General features: G+C 32.9%; 1 protein-coding gene and 1 long non-coding RNA gene across 10 annotated transcripts in view; one reads left to right on the top strand and one right to left on the bottom strand.

Annotated features, from left to right (window-relative positions):
* Positions 1-12,167, top strand: part of PIBF1 (progesterone immunomodulatory binding factor 1) — a 266,914-nt gene that overhangs the window by 247,257 nt on the left and 7,490 nt on the right. For 8 of the 9 annotated variants that reach the window (XR_012487776.1, XM_074299240.1, XM_074299239.1 and 5 more), the window contains one exon: positions 858-1,025. Coding sequence is in view for 8 of the 9 variants with exons in the window: in XM_074299240.1 (XP_074155341.1) it covers positions 858-1,025 (168 nt within the window). In the remaining variant the exon portion in view is untranslated. Of the gene's footprint in view, positions 1-857; positions 1,026-2,223; positions 2,331-12,167 lie in introns of those variants that run through there. The other variant, XM_074299241.1, reaches the window with a different exon arrangement.
* Positions 1-12,167, bottom strand: part of LOC141560680 (uncharacterized) — a 181,157-nt gene that overhangs the window by 108,055 nt on the left and 60,935 nt on the right. The window lies entirely within an intron of this gene.

A 12,167-nucleotide genomic window follows, 5' to 3' on the forward strand; every position in this document is an offset into this window, starting at 1 on the left:
TTGAGCCAGGAGTATCAACTTTATCTCTGTGACCTTCTACTAAATAATAGGAAATTGCAAATACTTAGACCTTTTTTCTTTTCCAAACCTTGCAACCATTTTGATGGTCACAAAGTTAAGTTAAAGCAAACAATATAATAAGGGATATGCAGAAGTGCCATGGAAATAACACATCTAAGTTTGAATCATCATTCTGTTACTTATTACCTATGTGCACTTAACAAGTCACTTAACTTTTCTGGGCCTCAAATGTATAAATTAGGGGTTGGAACAGATGAGCATTTTGGGTGTCTGTGAATAAGAAGGGAAAAAATAGGGGGAAAAATTAAATGCCAAGATAACTAAAAACATAATAATAAAATGTAGACTATTCAAGAACTAAATGTTAATGTATTGGTCAACCTGCTATCTGGGGGGGAGGGGGAAAATTAGAACAAAAGATTTGGCAATTGTCAATGTTGTAAAATTACCCATGCATATATCTGGTAAATAAAAACTATTAAAATAAAATTTAAAAAAAAACTAAATGTTAACACAGAAGCAAAATAGTTAAGTAGAAACTAGTTTGTCACTAATATGATATTATTTTAATAGTGCAAATTAAAAAGTATTGACATTCTACAAAATATGTGAGGCATATATATGTATATATCATTTCGAATTAAGGGTTAGACTAGAATTCTAAGGTCCCTTTCAACTCATAGATTTCTACAATCCTATATTGGCTTATACTTTTTTGTATTATTTCCATAGCTTTTATTTATGTGATTTATTTTATTCTTTTGTCATTTTAATGATAGATTTACATAATTGTACTTTTCAGTTGTTTCACATTTTCTTATTCTATTACTCAACAGGAGTTGGCAGTAATGAAAAAGACTCTAATTAATATGCAAAACAGGCACTGTGGAGATAAATTACCTGCTCCTAAAAACGAGACAAAAATTATGACTGAGACAACAAATCCTGTTGAACTACCCAAAGAAAATGAAGAAAATGTATTTATACCCAAACCAACAGTGTTTGTAAGTACAATAAGAAATAATTTATATGTTTGTCATATGTACAGTCATGTAAATAGAATTTACTTCAAACTCTTAAATTTATTTCATCTTACCATTTGCTATATATATTGGTTATTGTGTTTTTTATTTGTTTTTTAAATACACCTCAGCCTCTTAAAGTTGGAAGAAACTTTGGAGATCCTATTCTGCCTTTGAATAGCTTTATAATCTTTCAAGTGCTATGCAGATATGTGCTCTGTTGTCTGCCTGGCTACTGATGTTTATGTCTTGTGGATTGAGATAACCTAACACTTCCAAAACAATATACAGAAATTACCCCCACAATCTAGAGTTTGTCTTTGCCCAGCCATTGGTTATAGAGAATACAAATGGGAGATTTTTGAAATAAATAAGATTTTGCTTTTTTTGGTAAATAGCCTAAGTTCCTTTGTTATTTTTAAAATTATGAAACTAAATATATTACATATAAATTTAAATGCCTTAATTAAAGTAGAAAACTCTGGGTGGGGGTAGGAAGAGGCAGACAAAGAAAAAGGTGAGGGATCAAATGAGGATGAAGGAAGGAATTGAGAAAAAAAGCTAAGAATTTAGACATAATGAGAATGAGGAAATAAATGAGCTTAAAAATTAGAAAAGAATAAAGATTACGGGAAGACAAACATTAGGATACATATTCTTAGCTCTGTATTTTTTCCTACCTCAGTTTTCTAAGTTTAGCTAAACTATGTTTACCTTCATAATCCTAGAAAATACCTCACAGGAATTGGTTTGCAGACTTTCTCTCCTTCCAAGAACACTAGGCAATATCATATTAATTCATAGAATATGGGCATGAACTCAGCCTTTCTGAATTTCTTTCCGGATGTTTTACATCAGAGATATTTGAAACGCAGAAAAGAATCTGATTGCCTTGCCCATGGTCATATAACCAATTTGTGGTATAAAGCTAGAGATAAAACTAAATCCTTTTAACCTGCTTGTATAATGTGCTAAAATAATAAGTTAAAAGATACTTAAGAGGTCATTAAGAGGTCATCTGGACAACCCATATAGGGATCCTTTCTATAATATCCCTAATAGGAATCCATCTAGTCTTTGCTTGAAAGTCTTCAGTAATGGGAAACTTACTACTTACCTGGGGCAATCCATTCTATTTTTGGTTAACTCTCATTGTTAGAAAGTTCTCCTTTATTTTCAGGTCACATGAGCAACAAGATGGCAGATTAGATATACTCTGTAATACCCACAAAAACTCAGCCTACTTAAAACAGAAATCATGCACCAAAGATAAAGCATCTTCAGCATTTTCCATGGTCTAGGACACAAAGAATCCAAAACAAGATTTAAAAAAAAAAAAATAAATCTAGGAGCTATTGCTTACTGACCTAAGCTCACTCAGCAAGTCCTCGACCACTTCCCATACTACTAGCCTTAAGACCAAGACCACATTAGCAGACCCAAGGAAACAGCAGAAGTCTCCATCAAAACCTACTCTGTTCTCAAGCTCATCTTCTCTCCCCCATCTCCATACTTTCCAGGGCCACAGAGACTTTGAGCTCCCAAATGTGGAAGTTTTCCCAGGCCCTGACTATAGCCCTTCAGAGGCAAAATAGGGGTTGTAATCCAGAAGCACAGCTTTTTGGAAGATCTAAACTGCTAATGCCAGGCCATAGAACTATGGAACAGTGGAGGATAGGGACACCTAAGAAAGAAGACATTATTCGAACACAACTCCAGCGAGGGCCAATTAACACCCCAAAATCAGTTAAGACAGAGACGTAGGAGAGTGAACTGCAATTTGCCCAGTGTAGGGAAGGCTGAGACACTCTGATATCTGCCCCCCAGGAAACCACAGTCAGAGGGGAGGGAGTCAGAAATGAGCAATAAGGAAAACGGGGAAAGGGGAAGACCATAAAAGTACCAAAGATTATAGGAAGAAAAAAGTATCAAAGACCTTGAACATAAATAGGCAAATCAACAGCAATAGCAGTAACAAGAGAAGGAAATATGATCTCCAGATTTAGTAAACTAGTTCAGGCATCTATGAACAAATACTGCAAAATGAAGAAATATGATCCAACACTTGATGAAACAGAGGACTCTGTGGAAATTGAGGAGAACCACAATACACTATTTCTGAGTGTTTTGGGTTTTTTTTAATGAACATTATGGCAGCAGAGTTTATATTCTGCACAGCAAAAATAATGAGCAAAATAGATGATCTAGGAGAAGAGAAACAAAAAACAAAAACTTTAACAGAAAATAAGCTCACAACGGAAGCAAAGCATACAGATTTTGAAATCTGGATGCATAGAGAAATTCCTAAGGTCATACATCTCCCAGAATAACATAAGAGAACAAAAAACCTTGATGCCACAATGAAGGAAGTAATAGAAGAGAACTGTCCAGAGCTTCTAAACAAAAAATGAAATTCACAATTACAGAATTCATGGATTATCTCCAGAAAAAAAAATGCTAAAAAGTCCAACTTACATAGTAAGTTAAATGTAGTGATTCAATTCAGGAACAAGTTCTATGAGGAAAAAGATCTTCAAATTTCCTTCAAAGGAAAGGATAATTGAATAACATGATTCTTCCATTCCCACTAGAAAAGGGGGAGTAGAAATAAAACAAGATGCAGCTCATGGTGACCAAACCTTCAGGTCTGAGCCTAACCATACAGGACAAAATGTGGGTATATCCACTAATCAAGAAGAATTTGAAACATTTATAGAAAGAAAAAATGAGAACTGAAGAGATTATTTGCATGTTGAGCACAACAAACACAGGAAGAATGAATAAATGTAGACAATATCAAAAGAGTCACTACAAAAAAAAACAGTGACTTTTTTCTAAATGTATACAAGACTACAGGAGTGAAAGCAGAGAGGTAAGAGTAAGGAGGCAGGATATGTATAGAATCTGGTACACCTTATGGACAGGCATCATGCCTATAGATGAATATTACTTTACAGTTTTGGAGGGTACATGGAATAAGGGCAGAGAGGTAGGATAATAAAGAGGAGTAAGCGATACACTGAAGTCAAATCAAGGGCTAGGAATGAAGGAAAGATGACTTCTCTGGTTTCATAAAGAGAAAAATCCTAGAGGAGAATGGGTGAAGAGGAGGGGAGGAAAGACTAACTAGGGGAAGAAAGGAAGGAGGCTTTTACTTGGAAATGGGAAGGGATTCTAATGTTGAATTTTCCTATGGATAAAAGAAGATAAGGACTTTAAATTGAATGAGGTCTGGAGCTTTTGATGCCTGAAAAGTTTACTTGTAAGGAGTGTGAGTTTGAACCCTTGAAAGCAAGTAGGAGAATATGGACTGAGGGAGGAAATTTCCAGACAAATGTAGGAGGAAAAAGTCAACAAGAGGGAGGGGGGTGGAGATACCTTACCATTGCATAGAGCAGTATTATCTCTGACAGCTGCAGGAAGTAACTGTCTCAGAGTGAGGCAAAAGAGAAAAGGGGGAATCCATGGAGTAAGTACTACAGAACAGTGGCAGAAAGTGCCTAGAGGTCAGAGCCTAGAATGGATAATTTGGAAGCATTGATTATAGTATGAAGAATACAGAGGAAAGAGAGAGACTAGATAGTTATGCAGAGCCAAGAATCTGAATAAGTAGAAGGATTATTAATAAAGAGAATGAAAGATATCTCTCTTCAACAGAGGCAACAAAAAAATTTTGAAACATAAGGAAAAGGACTAGCTGAAGGGAAGAAGAATAAGGGAGAAATCTATCTGAGGGAGAAAAAAAAAGGGAGAAGTATATAAACAGATAAAAGCAAGAGAGGAATTAGTAAACAAAACTCTAAAGGGAAAGGGTTAACAAAATAAGGTCAATGTGAGGGAAAGAGAGCCAGGGAGAACAGGGCCACATTAAAAAAAAAAAAAAAAAAAAAAACCAAAGTAATTGAAGGAACAAAATATTTTTTTACAACAAGAAGGCAAAAAATGGTGACTTAAAAAAATTAGAGAAGATACAGAAAAATAATATAACTCTTATGCCTTTCAATGTGAATGTATTAAACATAAAAAAAAAAAAAGAAAAAAGTAACATTCAATAGGAAAACAAAACCCTACAATCTTTTGCTCACAAGAAACACATTTTTTTGGTAGAAATATATTTTAAAAACAAAGAAATTATCAAGGGAAATTATGAAAAGAAGTAAAGGACAAAGGGGAAAATAGTACTTCCAGAACTCAAACTACATTATAAAACAGCAGTCTTCAAAACCATCTGGTATTGATTAAAAAAATAGAAAGATCAATGGAACAGACTAGACAAGGGAGATTTAGAAACAATAAACCCAAATGTTTGATAAAGTGGAAAACATAAACCTCCTAGGGAATAACTCTCTATTTGGGTTAAAAAAAAATACTAGAAGATATGGAAAGCAGTCTGGCAGAAATTAGGCTTAGACCAACAAGCTTACACCACAATATATAACCTAAAGGTAATTTTGACATTAATATTAAATATCATACTATGACAGATCGTATACCTCTCACAACCATGGATAAAAAATGCATTCTAAACCAAACAAAAAACAGGGGCAGTTACAAAAGACAAAATAGATAATTTCAATTAGTTGGAATTGAAAAGTTTTTCCATAGACAACAATAGTGTATCTATAAATTGTCAAATGGGGAGGGGGGAACTTTGTATCATATTTCTCCAAATAAATTGTTATCCAACATATATAATTAATAAATATACTTAAAACTAATAACAAATTCCTAACAAATGGTCAAAGAATATGAACAAACAGTTCTCAAAGAAGAATTGTAAAATATTTAAAGCCACATGGGGAAAAAAATGCTCCATATATCACTAAGAATAAAAGAAATATAGTCAGAGCAACCCCCTGATTCCACCCTATACTCTGGTAAATTGGGGGGGGGGAAATGACAAAAAATGTCAATAGTCAATATTGAAGTGGTTGTGGTCTTACAGGCACACTAATACATTATTGGTGGAGCTATAAAGTAATATAATAAGTTTGCAATTATGCAAATAAAGTGACTAAAAAGTCCATACCCTTTGAACCAGAGACTATTACTGAGACTAATGCCTCAAGGTAGCCATCAATTTTTTAAAAGTCCCCATGTATACCAAAATATTTATAGTAGCATTTTTTATGTTAGCTAGGAATTAGAAACTATATAGATGCCCAGCAAACGGAGAATGGCTAGACTGTGGTGCATAAATGTAATGGAGTACTCTATTACATTATAAGAAATGATTCATGTGATAAATACAGAGAAGCATGGAAAGATCCATATGAACTAATGCAAAATGATGCAAGTAGAGCCTATAAAATATTACATATATAACTACAACAATGTAAGAAAAAAGAACAGTACCCCCAAAAAACAGAAGAAATGTAACAATTATAAAATGAATAAAAATGTAACAAAATTACAAAGATCAAGCATGACTCAAACTAAGAAGTAGTAGACACCCTCAACCTATCCCTTGGCAGAGATGGGAGATCCATAGTTTTACATATTGTACATTTTCTTACTTTATCAGTGTATCAATGGGTCATTCTGATTTTTTTTTCCTCTATTAAAAAAAAACAAACAAATCTTAATTTGTCATATGAGATGGCTCTTAGGGAAGAAGAGAGGACATATGAAATCCGATAGTGATTATAAGAAACAGGAAACATCAATTAAAAACTTATTTATAAAACAAAGAAAAATCTGACTTATATTTGAACCAAAATACTCTTTCTTGAAGCTTCTACTTACTGGTTCTACTTATCTCTGCAGAGAATAATTCTAAGCATCCTTCCAAATGGCATCCCTTCATATATGTCAAAATAGCTATCACATCTTCACATATTTGGTCATCGGCAAATTAAGCAGTACAATGGATTAGAACACTGAGCTTTGAGTTAGGAAGACTCGAGTTTGAATGTAACCTCAGACATTACTAGCAGTATGACCCTGGACAAGTCACTTCACCTGTATGCTTTGGTTTCCTTACCTCTTAATAAAGATAGCAGCTAACATTTTTATGCCATTTATAATGTTCCAGGAACTTTACAATTATCATTTCATCCTCAAAATAACTTTGGGAAGTAAGTGCTATGATTATGCTCATTTATCTTATTTTTAAAAATATTAACAAAAGAGATTCTAAAATTTTCTTCAGTAATATATTTGAATGTATAATAACTCAGAATTAGAAAGGTTTTTTGGGTTTTTTTAGTAAAAGAGATACCACCAAGGATAACTTTATATTTAAGGAACTCTGGTTCTTTGTCACTACCTATCCTGTTAGCCCTATAGTATGTCATCCTCTAACTTTGAAGAGCTCTCCCCATCTTTCTTGACCCTGACTTTTTGTGTTCCTGATTTTAGCTTACCAACTTGTTTTTGATCTCTTGTTTTTTTATATACTCTTCATCTACCCTTATTTCATGTTTGCTGCTTCTGTTTTACCAGACATTCCGATCCTGATGTATCTGGAGAAGCTAGCTAACCCAATCAAAACAAGTATTATCTATTACTGCCTAACTTTACTACCTAATTTGGCATTATTGCGAAATTACACTGCAGTTTTGAATAATTTAACCAAAAGTGGCTCAAATGAGAAGGTTTCAGTGCCTCTGTAGATCTAATTATTCTGGGAGGTAGCAAATGGCAATCTTCCATCTTTATCAAGTTTTCATAACTAATGTCTAGTGGAAAAAATCCTTTTCTAAATAAACTTATTTCTTCTACCTTAATCATCTTTGATTTTTAGTTTTGTGCATAAACTAAAAGGTATTAATACATAATTGTTTTCTTTTTATATAATATTTTATTTTTTTCTAATTACATGTAAAATCAGTTTCCAGCATTTGTTTTTAAAATTGAGATTAAAATTCTCTCCTTTGACACTAATGCATTGTTGGTGGAGTTGTGAAAGAATCCGGCCATTCTGGGGAGCAATTTGGAACTATGCCCAAAAAGCTATCAAACTGTGCATACCCTTTGATCCAGAAGTGCTACTACTGGGCTTACATCCCAAAGAAATACTAAAGAGGGGAAAGGGACCTGTATGTGCCAAAATGTTTGTGGCAGCTCTTTTTGTTGTAGCTAGAAACTGGAAGATGAATGGATTCCATCAATTGGAGAATGGTTGGGTAAATTATGGTATATGAAGGTTATGGAATATTATTGCTCTGTAAGAAATGACCAGCAGGAGGAATACAGAGAAGTTTGGAGAGACATGAACTGATGCTGAGTGAAATGAATAGAATCAGAAGATCGCTGTACACTTCAGTGCTGTATGAAGATGTATTCTGATGGAAGTGGAAATCTTCAACATAAAGAAGATCCAACTCACTTCCAGTTGATCAATGATGGACAGAAACAACTACACCCAGAGAAGGAACACTGGGAATTGAATGTAAAGTGTTAGTACTACTATCTTTCTACCCAAGTTACTTATACCTTCGGAATCCAATTCTTAATGTGCAACAAGAAAATTGGATTTACACACATATATTGTATCTAGGTTATACTGTAACACATGTAAAATGTATGGGATTGCCTGTTATTTAGGGGTGGGAGTAGAGGGAGGGGAAAATTTGGAAAAATGAATACAAGGGATAATGTTATTAAAAAAAATGACTCATGCAAAAAGAAAAAAAGAAAAACTGAGTAGTTTTTAACCTCCTATTAAAATCTATATTGTCTAATTGGCAATAAATTACTTTATTTGTTGAAATCTCTCCCATAAAAAAAAAAAAATTCTCTCCTTTGCTGCTCATTCTCATTGAGAAGGCAAGCAATTTGATATAGGTTTATGTGTATGTGTGTGTGTGTGTGTGTGTGTGTGTGTGTGTTATATGGCATGCAAAACATTTTTATTAGTCATGATATAAAAGAAAATATAAACCAAAAAAAATACACAAGAAAAATAAAAGTTAAAAAAGCATCATCTATATTTAGACTACATCAGTTCTTGCTTTGGGGATGGATAGGTTTTTTTTTAATTATAATTCCTTCAGAGTTGTCTTGAATAAAATTACATTAATGAAAACAGCTAAATAATTCATATGATCATCATTGTACTATGTACAATTTTTTTTAGTTCTACTCATTTCATCATTAGTTCATGTAAGTCTTTCCAGGTTTTTATGAGAACATCTAGCCCATTACCATTTCTTATAGTAAATAGTATTCTATCACAATCATATACCCAAAACTTTTTCAGACATTTCCTAGGTGATGGTCATCACCTCAATTTCCATTTCTTTGAAACCAGAAAAGAGCTGCTATAAATAGACAAGTCTTTTTCCTTTTTTTTTCTTCTTTTAGTATATAGACCTAGTAGTGGTATTGCTAAGCCAAAGCCCTTGAGGCAGAGTTACAAATCATTCTACAGAATGGTTGAATCAGTTCACAAGTCCACCAACTGTATATTGTCTCATTTTTCCTACATATTCTCCATCAGATTCCTTTTGTGTACTATTAGCCAATCTAACAGATATAAGATAGCATTTCAGAATTTTTTAATTTGCATTTCTCCAATCAGTGGTAATTTAGAGCATTTTTCATATAACTATAATACTTTTATTTGCTTCATCTGAAAATTGATTTCATATGTTTTATCATTTATCAGTTAGGAAATGGCTCTTATTTTTATAAATTTGAACCTGTATTTGAGAGGCCTTCATCAGAGATACTTTCTCCAAAATTTTTTTCAGTGTTATGATTGCTAACTGTATTTATATCTGTCTTAGATTTCCCCCCCATTTATTATATTCTCTCCAGTCACCCTGTCCTTCCTCAAAAAATGTTTTGCTTCTGACTATTGCCTTCCCAAATTCACCCACACACGAAAACCCTCTTCCCCTCCTTTGCATTCTGCAATATCATAATCCAAGCCCTCCAGTCCTTTAATGTAGAAGCTGCTAAATCTTATGTTATCCTATGGTTCCACAATATGTGAATTTTTTTTTTTCTGTCTACTTGTATCACTTTCTCCTTAACATGATGTTTCTGGGAATTTCCTTTTTAAGTTCTATTTCAAGAGGTGATTAAGTAGATTCTTTTTCTATTTTATTCTTTAGTTCTATAATATCAGGACAGTTTTCCTTGATAATTTTTTGAAAGATGGTATCTAGAACCTTTTTTTTTTTTTTTTTTTTTGATCATGGCTTTCATGTAATCCAATAATTATCTCTCCTGGATTTATTTTTCAGGTCACATTTTTCCAGTGAGATATTTCACATTGTCTTTTATTTTTTTCATTCTTTTGGTTTAATTTTATTATTTCTTGATATAGAATTATTAGCTTTCATTTGATCAATTTTAGTTTTTAATGAATTATTTTCTTCAATGAGCTTTTGTACCTCCTTTTCCATTTGGCCAATTCTATTTTTTATAGATTACTCTTCTTTTTTTTTTTTAATTACAGCTTTTATTTTTCCAAATACATGCAAAGATAGTTTTCAACATTCACCTTTGCAAAACCTTGTGTTCCAAATTTTTTCCCTCCTTCCCTCCCTCCCCCAGAGAGTAGACAATCCACTATAGGTTAAATATGTGAAACTCATCTAAACATTTCCATATGCAACATGTTATACAGGAAAAATCAGATCAAAAGGGAAAAAAAAAACACAAGAGGAAAAAAAAAACAAGCAAACAAACAATATTACCACCCAAAAAAGGTGAAAATACCATGCTTTGATCCATATTCAGTAAAGGAATACTCTTCTTCAGTGAATTTGTGTCTCTTTTTCCATTTAGCCAACTTTGGGGGGGTTTAGGAACCTTCTTTTCAGTGAATTTTAATATATACTTTTCCATTTATGCAGTTCTGTTTTTCAAGATATTCTTCTTATTGGATTTTTATACCTCTTTTACCACTAGACCTTTTCTGTTTTTTTAAGATTTTATTTTCTTTAGTATTTTTGATGCCTCCTTTACCAAATTGTTGACTAGTTTTTCATTATTTTCTTGCATCACTCTCATTTCTCTTCCCAATTTTTCCTATAACTCTTTTACTTGAATTTTAAAAATCATTTTTGAGCTCTTCTATAGCCTGAGATCAATTCATATTTTTCCTTTAAGGCTTTGGACATAAGAGTTTTGACTTTGATTGGCTTTTGGATATGTGTTTTGATTTTCCTTGTCTCCAAAATAACTTTCTGTAGAGAATTTTTTTTGTTGCTCACTCATTTTTCCAGCCTATTTCTTGATTTTTAACTCTTTGCTAAAGAATGAAGAATGAACTATTCAAAGTTCCAAGGATTTTAATGCAGCTGTTTTCAAAGATACTTCTTTTTCTTAAGTCTTCAGCTCTTCCATCTTGGAAGAGATAGTATAACCTAAGAAGAGAAGTGTTTAATACTCTCTTACCTGTGCTCTGGTGTCTAAATGACCACAAGCACTCTTTCCTGCCATGGGACTGCTACCCAAGTCTATGACCCAGTTCTGTGTATGGGCAAAGCAATAAAATCCTGCCCCCACTTCAAGCAAAAAGACTCTTCTATTTACTTGTTTTATCTTAGGGCATTATTTGAAGGTACTTGAAGGATTTTTGAGGATAGAACAGACAAATACCTCCCTTTTCTTCACTAAGAGGCTCTATCCCAGTCCATAAAAGTTTTCTAAGTTATGGCCTGGTAACATTTATGATTTGTTTCCAGGTCCTTTGACTGAAATGACTTGCTAATTATATACTTTACTGAAAACTAAAATATATGTATATTATTATAGAAAAGCTATAATAAATTCTTGTCACAATTCACAATCACAAATTCTCAATGAAACAAATTAGTAGACTTATTTCTTAGACTATTTGCATAACTATATGAGTTACAGAACTCATTTTTTCCTGCTTCTCTTTAACTGTATTCAGAATTGTTAAAAGTCTTATAATTTGGACTGATAGCTAAATTAAAATATCTCACTGGAAGAAATACTATGGTTTAAAAAGAAACAGATTGTAGCTATTGCTATTTCTGCAATTCTGGCTCATTCTTTTCCCCTCAGCCATATTTATACCTCTTTCCCTGCAGCCTATTCACTTTGTATCCTAGAGTGACTGAAAGATGTTCTGGCTCTTTACTTCACACCCTCTTTAACTTCCCCCTATAACCTGGAACAACCTGATCATTTTTTTGGACC

This window comes from Sminthopsis crassicaudata, chromosome 3 (assembly GCF_048593235.1).
Source record: "Sminthopsis crassicaudata isolate SCR6 chromosome 3, ASM4859323v1, whole genome shotgun sequence".
Classification (NCBI taxonomy): domain Eukaryota; kingdom Metazoa; phylum Chordata; class Mammalia; order Dasyuromorphia; family Dasyuridae; genus Sminthopsis; species Sminthopsis crassicaudata.